Source organism: Miniopterus natalensis, chromosome 12 (assembly GCF_054644295.1).
Source record: "Miniopterus natalensis isolate mMinNat1 chromosome 12, mMinNat1.hap1, whole genome shotgun sequence".
Lineage (NCBI taxonomy): Eukaryota > Metazoa > Chordata > Mammalia > Chiroptera > Miniopteridae > Miniopterus > Miniopterus natalensis.
The window spans coordinates 72,227,285-72,240,883 of NC_142092.1; the positions used below are offsets into that span (position 1 = coordinate 72,227,285).

Consider the following 13,599-nt stretch of genomic DNA (forward strand, 5'->3'; position numbering starts at 1 on the left):
CTGCGCCTGGCCCTCCCTCTCCTTCCTCAGAGAGTGAGGGCAGGGCAGCCTGGAGGTTGAGTCTTTCTTTTCTCCCCCAGGCTGTGTGAGCTTGGACAAGTGGCTCTCCTTCTCTGAGCCCCCGTTCCCTCATCTGTGAAATGGGCGTACTATGTTTTGCCTCTGGAACTACGGGGGCTCCAGTATTCAGTAAATTACACTCAGGTTCATAGGCACTGGACATTTTAGGAGCGGCCGTGTCACAAACAGGAAGGGCCAGGGTGAGACCGGGGAGAGGAAGGTAGGAGAGAGCAGGGGTGAAAGAGGAGTGGGCCCCTCCACTCTGCGGGTCTCACCTCTGCTGAGAGTCTCCTGGGCTGCAAGTTCCCGGCTCCATAAAAAATTAACAGCCCAGCAAAGGGCAGGTTCATAGGTCACAACATGAACCCTATCGCCCCTAGAGTTGCACAAAGGGGGGCTGTTCAGCCCAAGGAAGGGCCCCACTGGGCGGACAGAGGGGTGTGGGAGGGCTGGGGCAGCCCTTCCCCCACTTCTTCCCTCCCCGCTGCCCCAGGTTCCCCTCCACCCAGCCTGAAACTCCACTGTTGGGGATCCTATGGGTTAAGCCACCTGCTTTTGTAAAGCCTGCAGGCTCAGGATGTTTTTTGCATTTGTGAATGGTCGGGGAAAATCTAACCCTAATCCCACCTTCCCCAGTCGGCTTTTCTCCCCGGCACCCTCTCTAACTAACAGGTGCCCACGTCACGCTTGCTTTCCTTCCTGTTTTCAGCCCCTTGCCACGAGAATGTGAGGCCCCAGGACTTTATGGCCCCTGTCGGGCACATAATCAGGACCGAATGAATCTCTGCTGTTTGAATAAAGGACTGAATTTAATTAATTCATTAAAAATAATTAAGGATTATTCTTAAGAGTTACTTTTGGTGCCATGCTAATGCATTTCCTCCTCCTGTAAGTCTCCCCACAGTGGGGGTGGGGTGGCTATTGTCATATTCATATTTTTGGATGAGAAACCTGAGCCCAGAGAGGTGCCTGAGGTGCCTGGGCCACCCCACCTACCCTCAGGGAGCCAGGCTGCTGAGCTCCTAGTCCAGTGCTCCTGGACCGGAGGGGGCCGGTGGCCCTCCCAGCGGCAGCCCCTCCTTATGAAATGAAAGAACTGGATGGAGAAATCGAGCTGGTTAAAAACAAGAGTTTTTATGGTATAATACACACCCCAGGTCCAGGTGTCTGCAGGTGTGGGCAGGTGGCCGCCCCAGGGTCTACCCTGCCCTGGGGTTGTCCCACCCAGCCTAGGTCCCCTGGGGCTTGGGGCCAGCCCGGAGGCGCAGGTGGGCTTAGCCGCCTATGGGGAGCCTCTGTCGCCTGCCTGCAGGCCTCCACCCCCAGGGGAAGTGGGGAGAGCAGGGGCAGCTCATGTCCTGGCTGTCCCGGGGTCAAGGCTGCGCACAGGGTCATGTTTACTGAAAGTCCCGATGACGCAGGGGGGCGGGAGAAGATGACGTCCCTTGCGCAAGGGCCACCTGCCCCACCGGCAACCTGGCCTGGGCGGTGAGGAGTTATTTCCACTCGTTCCCGCCGCGGATCCCCAGAGGTCTCAGCCCAAAAGCTGCTGCCAACAACCTGCCCCTCAGTAGGGGTAGGGGGACACAGCTATGAGCAGGACGTAGACGCTCTGGTGGCGAGGCGCCAGGGCGCGCACGGTGAGCCGGTGGAGGCCTGCGCGGGTGAGGGCGCGGCGGGTGTAGACGGCGCCCTGGCCCGCACTCAGCAGGCGCAGCTCAAAGGGGCTCTGGGGGTCGGGCTCCAGCAGGCTGAGCTCCGTGCGGTTGGCGGGGACGCCGGCCTCGGAGAAGGCGGTGAGGCGGGCCACGCGGTGGTGGGCGCGCACGCCCAGGGGCAGCGGGAGCAGCCTGTACTGCAGCGTGGAGGGGCCCGCGCCGCAGTCCTGCGAGCAGCGCCGGAAGCAGGTCCTGCGGGAGGGACACGCGCACAGGCTCGGCTGCCACCCAGCACGGCCAGGCCCCAGAAACGGGGCCTCGGCCCCAGCCTCGGCGGTTCTCCCGTGAGCCGCAGTTCCCAGGGCCCTGATGCCTTCTCTGCAAGCACCACTGTCAGCCCATGTTAGAGGTCAGCACACTGAGGCCCAAAGAAGCCAGAGACGCGCCCATTTTAGAGATCAGCACACTGAGGCCCAAAGAAGCCAGAGATGCGCCCTTTCAAATCAGGGCAGGTTCCCCTAGATGCCCTCCAGAGCCCCAGAGCTGTGTCGCCTGCTCTGGATGGGAGGGTAAGAAGGCGGGATTCCAATACCGCTCAGCCTTGCAAGGGCACCCCATGCCCCAGCACCATGGAGCCCAGGGCCAGGGCAGGTCACCACCCAGGCGCTTTTCCTAACCGCTGCATGTGCAGCTCCTGTCGGCCAGGGTCCCGGGGCTGCATCTTGGTCAACAGTGGAAATGTGTTGTGTTTTTGTGTGTCTGTGCGTCTGAGTCCTAGACCTCTGTGTTTCTGGGTGGCATTTACGTGTCTGTGTCTGTGCTCCTGTGTCCAGGGTTTTGTGGGTGTTCATGTGTCCCCATATGTGTGCATCTCCTGGCCCCCGTTCCCCAGTCCTCTTGTAGCTCTGGCCTCTCGGGGTCCCCAGTGCTCCTTGCTCCTGCTGACACATCACTGCAGCAAACAATAGGGTCCAGGCAGGCTGGCGCCCAGTCTGCAGGCAGGTGCTCTTCTCGTGGGCACCCTGCCCTGTGGGCACAGAGGCACTGTCCTGGGGTTCAGGCAGGGCTGACCCCAGGTCATAGGAGGGCCTCTGCGTGAGATGTGGCCTGGAGGAGGGGTCCAGCCTATAAGAGCCAGAGTGTAAACTGCCCAGCTCCCTGCAGATAACACGCCCCCTGGCCCCATTCCCAGTTCACCCCCCACCCCCAGCCAACTGAGCGCTTACCCTGGGCTGGAGCCCTGCCTGTAGGTGGCAGGACAGGGCGTGTCCACACACTGGTAGCTGCCACGGGTGTTAAAGCACATCTGGCCAGGCCCACACTCAATGCCCTCCTCCTCGCACTCGTTGATGTCTGTGTGGGGAGGGTGGTGAAGGAGAGAGGGGGTGAGGGGACGGAGCAAAGGGGAAGGGCAGAGGCAGGAGCCAGAAGGCATGGAGAGGGGGCTCAGTGGGAGAGAAAGGCCTGCGGAGGATCAGGTGGGCAGCCCCAGCCCAGCCCACAGGCCCCTAGCACCTCCCCCATCACCCTGGGGATCTCTGTGCCTAGAGCTGGGTTGGAGAGATGAGGGAGAGATGAGGGCTGCCCTCAGGCCCAGAGTGCCCACTGCCCACGGGCAGAGTGCCGTGATCCTTGTCCGCCCTGGTGGATGCCCCACCCTTCTCAGAGGACAGTCACTGACCCCAATGATAGGAGTGAGGGGTGGGGACATGCAAAGCAGGCTGGACTCCCACAGTCTAGCAGGGGAGCAGCAGGGCTGGCCCAGCCCCACAGGGCAGGGAAAGTGCCCTGACTTGGGAGTTGGGGGACTTCACCACCACTCCCCATGGTGGCTGTCTCGCTGTGAGTGCAGCCCTGTGCCCCCCTTCCACATGTCTCAGCAGGTCACTTAGGGGAAGCCTGTGTCAGCCCCATTTCACCAGGAGGCTGAGGCTCAGAGAGAGGAGGTGAGCTGCCCAGGGACACTCAGCGGAGCTGCAGCGGGCCCCCAGGGCTGCTCTGAGTCTGCCCATGCAACCTCTTGGTGCCTGCTTCGAGTGTGGGGCCCGGCCTGGCTGTGGGCACCTGGGGTGGTCACTTAACTCCTCTGAGTTTATCTCCCTGCCTCTCCCTCAGGTAACATGAGATGGCACAGAAGGGGCTGGAAAGAGCAGCTTGGGTGAGGGGTGCCCCTGCCCAGGAAGCCCTGCACTGGTGCCCTGGCACCCGGGCAGCGCTCACCCTGGCAGTTCTTCCTGCTGGGGAGGAGGCGGTAGCCCGCGGGGCAGAGGCACTGGTAGCTGCCCTCGGTGTTTCGGCAGGCGTGCTGGCACAGGCTCCTCACCCGGCACTCGTCCAGGTCTGGCCCGGGCATTGGTTGGGCGTGATGGAGGCAGAGAAACACGCTGAGTCACAGGCACCCATGTGGCCACTTGTCTGCCAGCCGGACTCGGGGCAGGCCACGGAAGCCCCTGACTTAGGTGGGCCACCCCTTCTCCCTGCCCCGTCCCAGCGGACTTGGGACTCATGGCTCAGGAGGGCCCGGGGCGCGGCGGGCTCAGGGAGAGTGGGGAGCTCCATTCCGTCCACGGCGTTCGCCAAGGCCTTGGGGGAGGCACCCCTGCCGTAGGGAGCCCGCCTTCCAGGCAGGAGCGCTGAGTGGTCCAGCCCCGAGGCTGCCCCCCTTCACCTCTCCGCAGCCTGGGTGCTGCACGGGGTCCCCACCAGTCTCTGCTCCCATTCTCGTGTCAATCTGGAACATGCTCCCCACTCCTGAAAACCTCCCTGCCTGCCGCAGCACCGCTGGGCATCCAGAGGGCTGCTTCTCAAAGGGGGTTCCTGGGACACTGAGCAAAGCGTCCGCAACTTAAATCGTTTAGAAAATACTCCACCCCCTTCTTGGAAGCCCCTTGCCCATCAGCACAGCCAGGGCTGTGAGACGCCTCGAAGTAAAAAAACAGCCTCCTCCCTGCCTGCCTGTGAGTCCCCGGTTTTTGAACACGGGGCGTGGTACCCACACCCCTAGCCTAGGAGCCCGAGACAACACAGCGGGTGTCCCCCCAGTGGGGTGCTTGGAGCCTGGTCTTACCCCTACAGATGCCGTTCTGCCGGATGAAGCCAGGGGGGCACCAGGCCCGGCCCATGCTGCTCAGGGCTCCGGGGCGTGGCCGGAGGGAGACCCAGGCGTGGTAGGAGCCACCGGAGGCAGGGATGTGGGGCCGAGGCCAGGGCACCAAGGGGCCCAGGTGGCTGACCGTGGTCACATTCTGTGTGCTCTGTCCCATCAGGGTGCAGACCTTGCCATCTGGGAGGAGGGTGTGGCCCGGTGGGCACAAGCAGCGGTAGCTGCCCTGGAGGTTGTGGCACTGGTAGGCACAGGCCCTGGGCATCTGCAGACACTCGTTGATGTCTGGAAGGAGTGGGGGCCGGGGCCCGAGGGCGGCTCAGGGCTTGCGGCAGCCGCCTGCCTCCCAGCATCTAGCTGCGTCCCTGCCGCACGCAGGCCTGCTGCCGCCTCCCTCTCCTGGAACCCCGTGGCCTCCTCTCCCACTCCAGCCCCACTGCTCCGAGGCCTCAGCCTCCCCCAGCTCTGAGCGGACCCCAGACTCCAACCGTCCCCCGGCCCCCTCCCTCCAGGGTCCTAGCGAGGCTCACCCTGCTTCCTAAGCTTTTCTGAGACCCGCCTACTCCCCCCCACCCTCCTCCCGGGCCCCCTGGGGAGGAGGCCTTGCAGGGTGGGGGTGAGGTTGGGGGATCCGCAGGCAGAGCAGGGACCCAGGCGCGTGGTGAGCGCACACACAGCCCTGGCTGCGTCTGGTTATGCACAGACCACGGCCCTTGTCACAAAGGCTCCCTGCCTGTGAGCCGGGCGTGGTGTCCCCATACCTAGGCAGGGCAGGCCAGGGCCCTGGGTCCGGTACCCCCTGGGGCAGCCGCAGCGGTGCCCGCCTGGGGTGTTCGCACAGATCTGGTCGTAGTGACATTCGTCCGACTGCTCCAGACACTCATCCACATCTGGGGAGGCATGGGCAGGGGTGGCTGAGCCCCGAGCCCACCCCCAGTGGACAAACCACGCCTCTCCACACCTGGGGTCATCCTGCCCCCTCTCCAGCTTCAGGACCTCCCGCTTCTACCAGCTCCGGAGGGTCAAAAGGTTATGGGTCCAAGAAAACACCATAGAGTGATGGGGCTGGCAGGACCCTAGAGGTCGCCCACCCAGGGGTGGCACCTGGCTTCATCTCACAGGCCAGCTGCAAGTGACTCACAGTGGCTACTGGACAAACTGTGTTGAGAAGGATTCAGAGGCTGTCTCTGGGCTGGGCCAGGATCCAGGAGGGGGACAGGGGAAATGGCAGCAGATATGGCACGTTTGCCACCCCTGACCTGGTCGCCCTCCACTGGACAGATGACAAGCCTGAGGCCCAGAAACAAGACCCTTGGCAGAGGTACTCCGGCTGCCAGCAGCCAGGCCAGGTCTCACTCGGACCTCCCGAGCCCAGCTCCTGCTCCCTCCCTGGCCTCACGGTGCCCCTTCTGCCAAGAGAGTGCCAGTTTCCCGGAGGCCCAGCATCCCAGTGACGCACAGCACCTCCTCCGCTGAGTCCCGCACAACCCCACCCTGTGTCCCTGTCACCTTCACAACCGGCCCCATCAGCGGCCACCCGGAAGCCAGGCCCACAGTCGGGGAGGCAGCGGTAGGACCCAAGCAGGTTCACACAGCGCTGTCCCTCTGGGCAGAGGTCAGCGGGCCACGTACACTCGTCCACATCTGGGGATGGACAGGGATGGGGGCTACATGAACACATGTCCCCAGCGCCCCCCCGGCTCTGGCCTAGCCTCCCCACACAGGCTTAGTCCCCAGGCCCAGGAGCCCCAGGGATGGAGGTCCCACCCCTCCTGCGGGCTCTGTGTGTCACCTTGGCACCCCCATAAACACAGAGCCCGCCCCACAGGACCCGAGGGTGGCATCCACTGTGAGGTTTTAGACAATGCCCCGTGGGCACCCAAGGAGACGTAGCAGTGCCAAGTCCTGGTGGTGGGAGTGGAGAGACACAGATGGGGGGTCAGCATCCTGACAGGGTCCCAGGGTCAGATTTGTTGCTGAGGGGACAGGTAGAGCTGGCAGGGGAGACAGGTGTCAGCTCACCTCCTACCCCAGTTGGCTAGAAATGGCTGCTGCGTGAAGGGACAGCTTGCAAGGCTGTGTCCAAGCTCAGCTGGTATGAGTGCCCTGAGTGCATGGTGGCCATGCGAGTGTCTCTCGGGATTCCCATCACCCTTACCTGTGTCCCTCCCAACAGGAAGTACCAGTGGGAACAGGGCATCGGAGCACCCGGGCTGGCATCCCTGTCCACCCCTGCACACACTGGGCCAGGTCCAAGGAGAGCCTGTCCGCCAGGGCCACTCACCTCTGCAGTTCTTGTTGTCCCCGGCCAGGGCGAAGCCGGCTGGGCAGGAGCAGGAGAAGCGGCCAGGCACGTTGTGGCAGGAGTGGGAGCAGGGGCTGGGGCCGCTGGAGCACTCGTCCCTGTCTGGGGTGGGGACAGCTGGTGGTCTTTGAGCCAGGCCCTCCTGGCAGCTGGCTGGATAGCTCGCCCAGCCCAGGCTGAGGGCCTCCCTCATCATGCCAGGGTAGGGATAGGGTGCTCACCCACACAAAACTCTCCCTGGGTGTCCAGCTCGAAGCCCTCTGGGCAGCCAACTTCATTCTCTTCTGCAAGGCAGAAGACAGGCCCTAAGGACACAGGGCGCGAGGGACAGAAAGCAGCCCTGGCCATAGCCCAGGCTCATGACTCCCTCCCACCAGCTTGGCCAGGCTGAGGCCTCTCAACCGGGTGCTCAGCCTCTGTCCTGAGCCAGGTCAGAGCCCAGAGTCAGTGAGCCCATTCCCAGCCCAGGCCTGCCTGAGGCTTGGCTGTGGGTGGTGTCATGAGGGGCTCACGGCGGCTGGCAGACCCAGAAATCATTAATAAGCACAAAGCAGGAGATTGCACATGCGAAACTGTGCTTGGTGGGACCTGGCCCCAGGTTGGGGTAAGCGAACATCAGACCGGGCAGTGCACCCAACGCAGGATGGGTGCAGACTGTGTTCTGGAGACAGGCAGGAGACCAGACTGGGTGATCACAGGGACAGCACCCTTGATAAATCAGCCACTGGGTGCCAGGCAAGGGTTTTAAAGACAACCCCTCTACTCCTGCACCCTGTAAGGCAGGCGATGTCATGCCCATTTCACAGATGGGCGCACAGAGGCTCAGAGAGGGCCAGGGCTCTGCCCCCAAGGTCTCACAGCCGAGAGGTGGGGCGGCTGGGTTTGAACCAGGGTCTGCCTGACCTCAAAGCTGTGCTCTGACCACTGTCCCATGTTCAAGGTTAAAAACATTGGAACCTCAAACAGTGGTACCAGGAATATTTTTAGCTTCCTTTGGTTGAGAATATCTGGCATGTTTGTGAGGGTCTCCAGGGGCTCCAAGAGTGGCTCCCAGGCCCTAGGTGGGGTCTCTGGTGCAGGCACCCTTGAGAAGAGGGTAGGATAGGACTCAAGTCTTGAACCGCCTGGGGGTGGTTTGGACCTTGCCATTGAGGCCTGGGGCAAAGCTCTGGAAGGTTTGCACAGGGGTGGCCTGAAGAGCTCTGGGTAGATGGACAGGAACAAGGGCTGAGCTGTCTTAGTCCCGAGTCTCTGATCCATGGTCAGTGGGTGCAGGGGTGGGCTGTCACTTGGGTCTTCAGCCTGGTGCATTTGGGGCTGTGCACAGCTTTTAGCTGGGGCAGTGGGGGGCGAGGGCAGGATGGGGCCCTCACCCGCTTGCAGGGCTGTGCTGAGCTGGAAGTGCAGGGCCTCAGCCTCGGGGTCAAAGGCCGAGCTGATCGCTGAGGCTTGCAGGTGCTGCACCAGCTGGGGCTGGGGGCCCCGGGCTGCGTCGTACTGGATGCTGTGGTTGCAGCGCAGGGACACTGGGAGGCTGTCTTGCAGAAAGCGCTGCGTGGAGCCCACGAAGAGCTGGCCAGGCCCCGTCTGCACGTAGTGCTCCTGGAAGTCCTAGAGGAGGGAGGGGGTGGGGGAGAACCTCTGGAATTTCAACTTCCCAGCAGCCTAGACCTGGGACCCTCCGCCCCTCTCACTGGACGCTGGGAGAGGAGACGAGACCCCGCGGGCCTCTCAGCGATTCCTCCCACCACTGGGCAGCTTCCAGCAGGGCACAGGAGGTCTTGCTTATGGGTCAAGGGGAACATCCCCAGAGGCCCAGAGGCTGGCCCAGAGTATCTTCCTATTAGTTCCCCCCTAAGTCCTAGGCCAGGCCAGGCCCCTGCTGGGGTGTCAGGATGGTCCCAGGCAGGACATCTATTGTCTCTCACCCACCCCATCTGTGCGCCCCAGGGCTTGCCCGCACCTGCGCCTGAAGATCCGCGTCAGCCAGGCTCTCGGGGATGACGCCTCGGACCACGACATCGAGGAGCAGCAGGCCGCTGGGATCCAGGCCCCGGGCCACCTGGGTCATCGTGAGCAGCTCCCCTGCAATCCATCCCCGCCCGGCCTGGAGTCACCACAGGGGAGAGGCCCTGGGCTCAGGCCCCAGTCTCACCCAGCGCACCCGGGGGGCGGCCCCACTCACCTGTGGAAAACTCCATGTGCGACTCCTGCCGGAAGCTGCCACCAGTCAGGGAATGGCCGTTCAGGGCGCCTCCACGCTCTCCGGCCAGTGCCCAGTAGATGGGGGCAATGGTGACCACGAGCACCCGCATCAGAGGCCCTGGACAGGGTGGGGGGCGGCGCCGGGTTAGGGCCAGGTGCTGAGGCAGCCGCTCCTTGCTCAAGGCCCCTCTGTGACTCCCTATTACCCCCAGGAAAGCTCAGCCCCAAGATTACCTGGACCTGTTACTGGGTCAGAAACAAGTCGCAAAGGCCCATATCTACTTCTTGGAGGAGTTGAGAAATCAGCGAAACATACAGAGAAGTGCATGTAACTTGTTGATATTCTGCTCAATTCCACAAATGCTGAGAACACCCCATATGCTGAGGACACTGTTTTATGAATCTGTCTTGGTTTTCTGGGCCTTCTGGCTAATTTTACTCTCCACATCTCTCCCCTCTTGCCTGAATCCCACAGTAGTTACTGGTGACACCTTCACTTTTCTTTCAGCTCTCACTTTAATAGGGGACAAAACTTCATACAGCAGTTGGTGGTTTCAAGTTCACGGGCTGACCTGACCTGCATTCACCCAGCCTGAGCACATACATATTTAATTTTCACCTGAGGACGTGCTTAGGGAGAGGAAGAGAGAGACAGAAGACAGACAGACAGACAGAGAGAGAAACATCCGCTAGCTGCCTTTCGTACGCGCCCTGATAGGGAATCAAACTGACAGCCTTTCGGGGCACGGGACAACGCTGCAACCAACTGAGCCACTCCGGCGGGCTTGGCCTGCTTTTAAATGCAGTCATTTTGTTTTCTTTGGGGGGGTGTGGTGGGGAGGAAGCGGCCACACCTCAATCCACTCTGGCTTGGGCTCAGCTCTTAGAGGTGGCTGGGTTTCCTCTGGGAATCAGGCCCAGAGCAGCCTCGAACCGCAGGCTTTGCCTCCTCCTGGCTCTAGCACGGGTTGGAAGGTCCCCACTTACCCACACTCGCGGGGATGTGACCGATGCTGCTCCGGAAGGTGGTGACCCTAGAGCGTGCCTCCTGCTGCACACTGGTGTTGAGGGTGGCCACGCCAAACTCCTGGCCATTGATCACCCCGATCATGCTGCCTCGACCCCCCCGGGGCTCCCCTGGGAGGAAGGAAGAGAATGACAGTGACACTATCCACCTCTGCGCCCTCAGAATAAACAGGTAGTTACCCATGTCCAGAAGGTGTAATCTGAGGCTCAGAGAGGTAAGGTAACTTGCCCAAGGGTGCCCAGCTAATGGGTGGTGGTACCAGCTTCTAACCTGGCTCTGCCGTCCCCTTCCCAGAAACTTGGGTTAGCCAGGCCCCAAGCTGTACTTGAGTCGGCTTGTCTCTCAAACGAGGGGGTGGGACCAAAGATGCACCCAAAACCTGTTGGCATGCTGAAGGAGCCAGGCGCTGAATGCCACCGCCTGAGTTTACCCCATTCCAACAAGGGCCCGGCTCCAGCTGCCCTGCAGCGGCCCGGCTGGGGTGGGCCGGGTTTGGAGGAGCCGCCAGGCCGTCTGCAAGCAGATGCCCTTCCGCACTAATCAGACGGATGGCGTGGGCACAGGGGGCGCTTCCTCTGGCTAATGGGCCAGCTGCCTCATCTGGACAGATGGCATTCCAGGGGGCGAGAGACAGGAGCTAGCCTGCCTCTGAGCTCAGCAGCTCTCGGGGGAAATCAGCAACAAATTGCTCACGATCTGTCAAAAAATAACATCAAACAGAACTGCCAGGATCCTAACTGGGTAAATTTGGGGGATGGTTAATTTCGGGTTCCAGGAAGCAGTGCCATTTCCTGTAGCCCAGAGCTGGGGTTTGATGAGATGTGATGCCCATCTGGGATGTGTCCTGTCAGTATCTGCTGCCCTGGAGTTGATGCGAGGGACAGGAAAAGGCCACGAACCTGCCCTTGGCCCTGTAATGAAGCGGCGAGGCAGAAACTGGGAGCTGCAGATAAAAAGGCAACAGAATGGCCCCCTGGCGACTTTAAACGGAACGGGAATCGAAGGCCGGGATGACAGCCACTGTCGACTTTCTCAGACATGGCGCGACTCAGCAGCCTCGTTTCCCACAAGGCCAGGATGGGCCCCCAGGACGGATGGGAAAGGAGAGAGAGCAGACAGGTCCATAGTGAGGGGGCCTCAATTCCCAGTCAGGGCACATGCCCGGGTTACGGGCTCGATCCCCAGTAGGGGGTGTGCAGGAGGCTGCAGATCAATGATGTTTCTCTTGCCGATGTTTCTATCTCTCTAGCCCTCCCCTTCCTCTCTCTCTCTAAAAATCAATAATAATAAAAAAAATTTTTTAAAAAGTAGTTGTTTCCATTAAAAAGGTAAGGAGGCTGTTATGGTTTTTCTCCCTAAAAAGATATGTTGGAGTCCTAATCCCCAGACCTCAGACTGTGACCTTATTTAAAGATTGGGTCTGTACAGAGTAATGGAATTAATAGGAGGTCATTAGGGTGAGCCATGGCCTGATATGACTGGTGACCTTAGAGAAGAGGGAAGTTTGGGCACACATGCACCCAGGGAGAACGCCACGTGACGTGGAGGCAGAGGCAGGGTGAAGTTTCCATAAGCCGAGGACCCCGGCCCTCCCATCGCCGGCACACCAGCAGAGGCCAGGGCGAGGCACGCAGTAGATTCTGTCTCAGCCAGAGAGGGAACCAACCCTGCGACACCCTGACCTTACACCTCCACCCTCCAGGACTGCGAGACGACACGTTTCTGTTGTTTAAACCCCCTGGTCTGTGGCAGCCACGGGAAACTCATGCAGCAGCCACGTGGCGTGAGTTGGGGGCTTTTCAGCAGGAGAGGGTAAGAATTGGGACCAAGCTCTGAAAGGAAGGGAGGGTCTGCTCAGACCCCAGGGTGCCCCCTCTGTGACTGGGTGTCAGAGAACCACCAAGCTTTCCAAGTGGCATGCGGTGGTGTCCCCACCCTGCCCACAGGAGAGGAGGGGACCAGTGGCCAGAAAGGGGCCCGCCTGGTTGGCAGTGAAGTGTTGAGTCCCAGTTCCAGTCCGGCCTGAGGTGCCGCCTGGAAAAGGGTTCTGTGGAGAAGGAATCGGACATTGTGTGCAGTGATCGATTAGTGATGTCTGCCACGGGCAGGGCCAGAGATTCACGGCCACACAAATGGAATATTTATGGAAATAACAGAGGCCCAGAAATATTATTCAGTGGCTTTCCATTAGTCAGTCTGGGTCACTTGATGGTTTCTCAGGAGGGTCATCTTCTTGATTGTAAAGTCTGGGCTGACCCCAGGGAGAAGGGTGCGGACTGAGGAGGGCGAGATGGCAGGGTTCGTAACGTGGTGAGCAGCAGGGTTACTGAGCAGCCCCCAGGGGTGGCAGAGCTCAGGGCAGCACTGGCTCAAAGAGTTTTCACAGCAGCCCCAGGGAGGCCCCCACTCTGCCAACTTCAAGGGCTGCAAAGTGTCCAAAGAGAGGACACAGATCTGTGCCAGGTGAGCCGCAGAAGCCGGAGTCCCAGGCCCAACACAAGCTGCAAACACTCAGTGTCTCAGAGCCTCAGTTCCCTGACTACACAGGGCAGGGTAGGTAAGATGGCCCACGAGGCCCTTCCAGTGGGTTCATTCAATGTCTGACTCTCAGCAAAGAGAAGAGCTGGGGAGCTAGCAGGGCGGTGGGCCAGGTCCCCCCCAAACAGCACACAAATTCCCATTTTGCAGGAGATCCCGCCTCTGCCCACCCACAGTCCGGGCAGGGACGCCTCGTACCTTTCACAGCCAGGAACGCCCGGGCTGTGGCAGAGCCCAGGAGGTTGTGGGCGACACACTCATAGGCGCCCGCGTCCCTCGTCTCCACGCGCTCCAGCCACAGGCTCCCGTCTGGCAGGGTCCGCAGCCGCCGGCTGGCCCGCAAGGGCTGCCCTGCACGCAGCCACTCCACCGTGGGCACCGGCTCTCCAGTGGCCTGGCACTGCAGGGTCACGTCATCCCCGGACCTCGCTGTCATGTCCTGGGGCTCCACCCGGAACACCGGGGCACCTGGGGGAGGCCCAGGGCAGTTTTTAGGAACATTTTACTACTTTCGGATGTTCAGGTGATACATACGTTTCAACAGAATAGAAAACATAGAAGCAGAAAGGACAAAAGAGCCACATACGACCCTCTGGGCCACTGGCCGCTCCGGTGTTTGCTTCTAGACGCTGTTTCCATGTGAGAATGTGACCGGAGTTCGTTGGTTCCTCCCTCTCTCCCTCTCTCCATCTCTCTCTCCCTC

At 61.1% G+C, this 13,599-nt stretch overlaps 1 protein-coding gene across 2 annotated transcripts in view; it reads right to left on the minus strand.

The window, feature by feature from the left end:
- Positions 1-1,363: 1,363 nt before the first annotated feature.
- The window catches only part of HMCN2 (hemicentin 2), a 128,693-nt gene continuing 116,457 nt past the window's right edge, over positions 1,364-13,599 (minus strand). For both annotated transcript variants that reach the window (XM_087823255.1, XM_087823256.1), the window contains exons 86-98: positions 13,095-13,364; positions 10,319-10,468; positions 9,312-9,449; positions 9,090-9,211; positions 8,500-8,737; positions 7,348-7,410; positions 7,106-7,228; positions 6,331-6,465; positions 5,583-5,711; positions 4,786-5,106; positions 3,939-4,058; positions 2,945-3,071; positions 1,364-1,970 (exon numbers count right to left, since the gene is read on the minus strand). In XM_087823255.1, the coding sequence (XP_087679381.1) occupies positions 1,628-1,970; positions 2,945-3,071; positions 3,939-4,058; positions 4,786-5,106; positions 5,583-5,711; positions 6,331-6,465; positions 7,106-7,228; positions 7,348-7,410; positions 8,500-8,737; positions 9,090-9,211; positions 9,312-9,449; positions 10,319-10,468; positions 13,095-13,364 (2,279 nt within the window). In that variant the 3' untranslated portion in view covers positions 1,364-1,627. The remainder of the gene's footprint in view (positions 1,971-2,944; positions 3,072-3,938; positions 4,059-4,785; positions 5,107-5,582; positions 5,712-6,330; positions 6,466-7,105; positions 7,229-7,347; positions 7,411-8,499; positions 8,738-9,089; positions 9,212-9,311; positions 9,450-10,318; positions 10,469-13,094; positions 13,365-13,599) is intronic.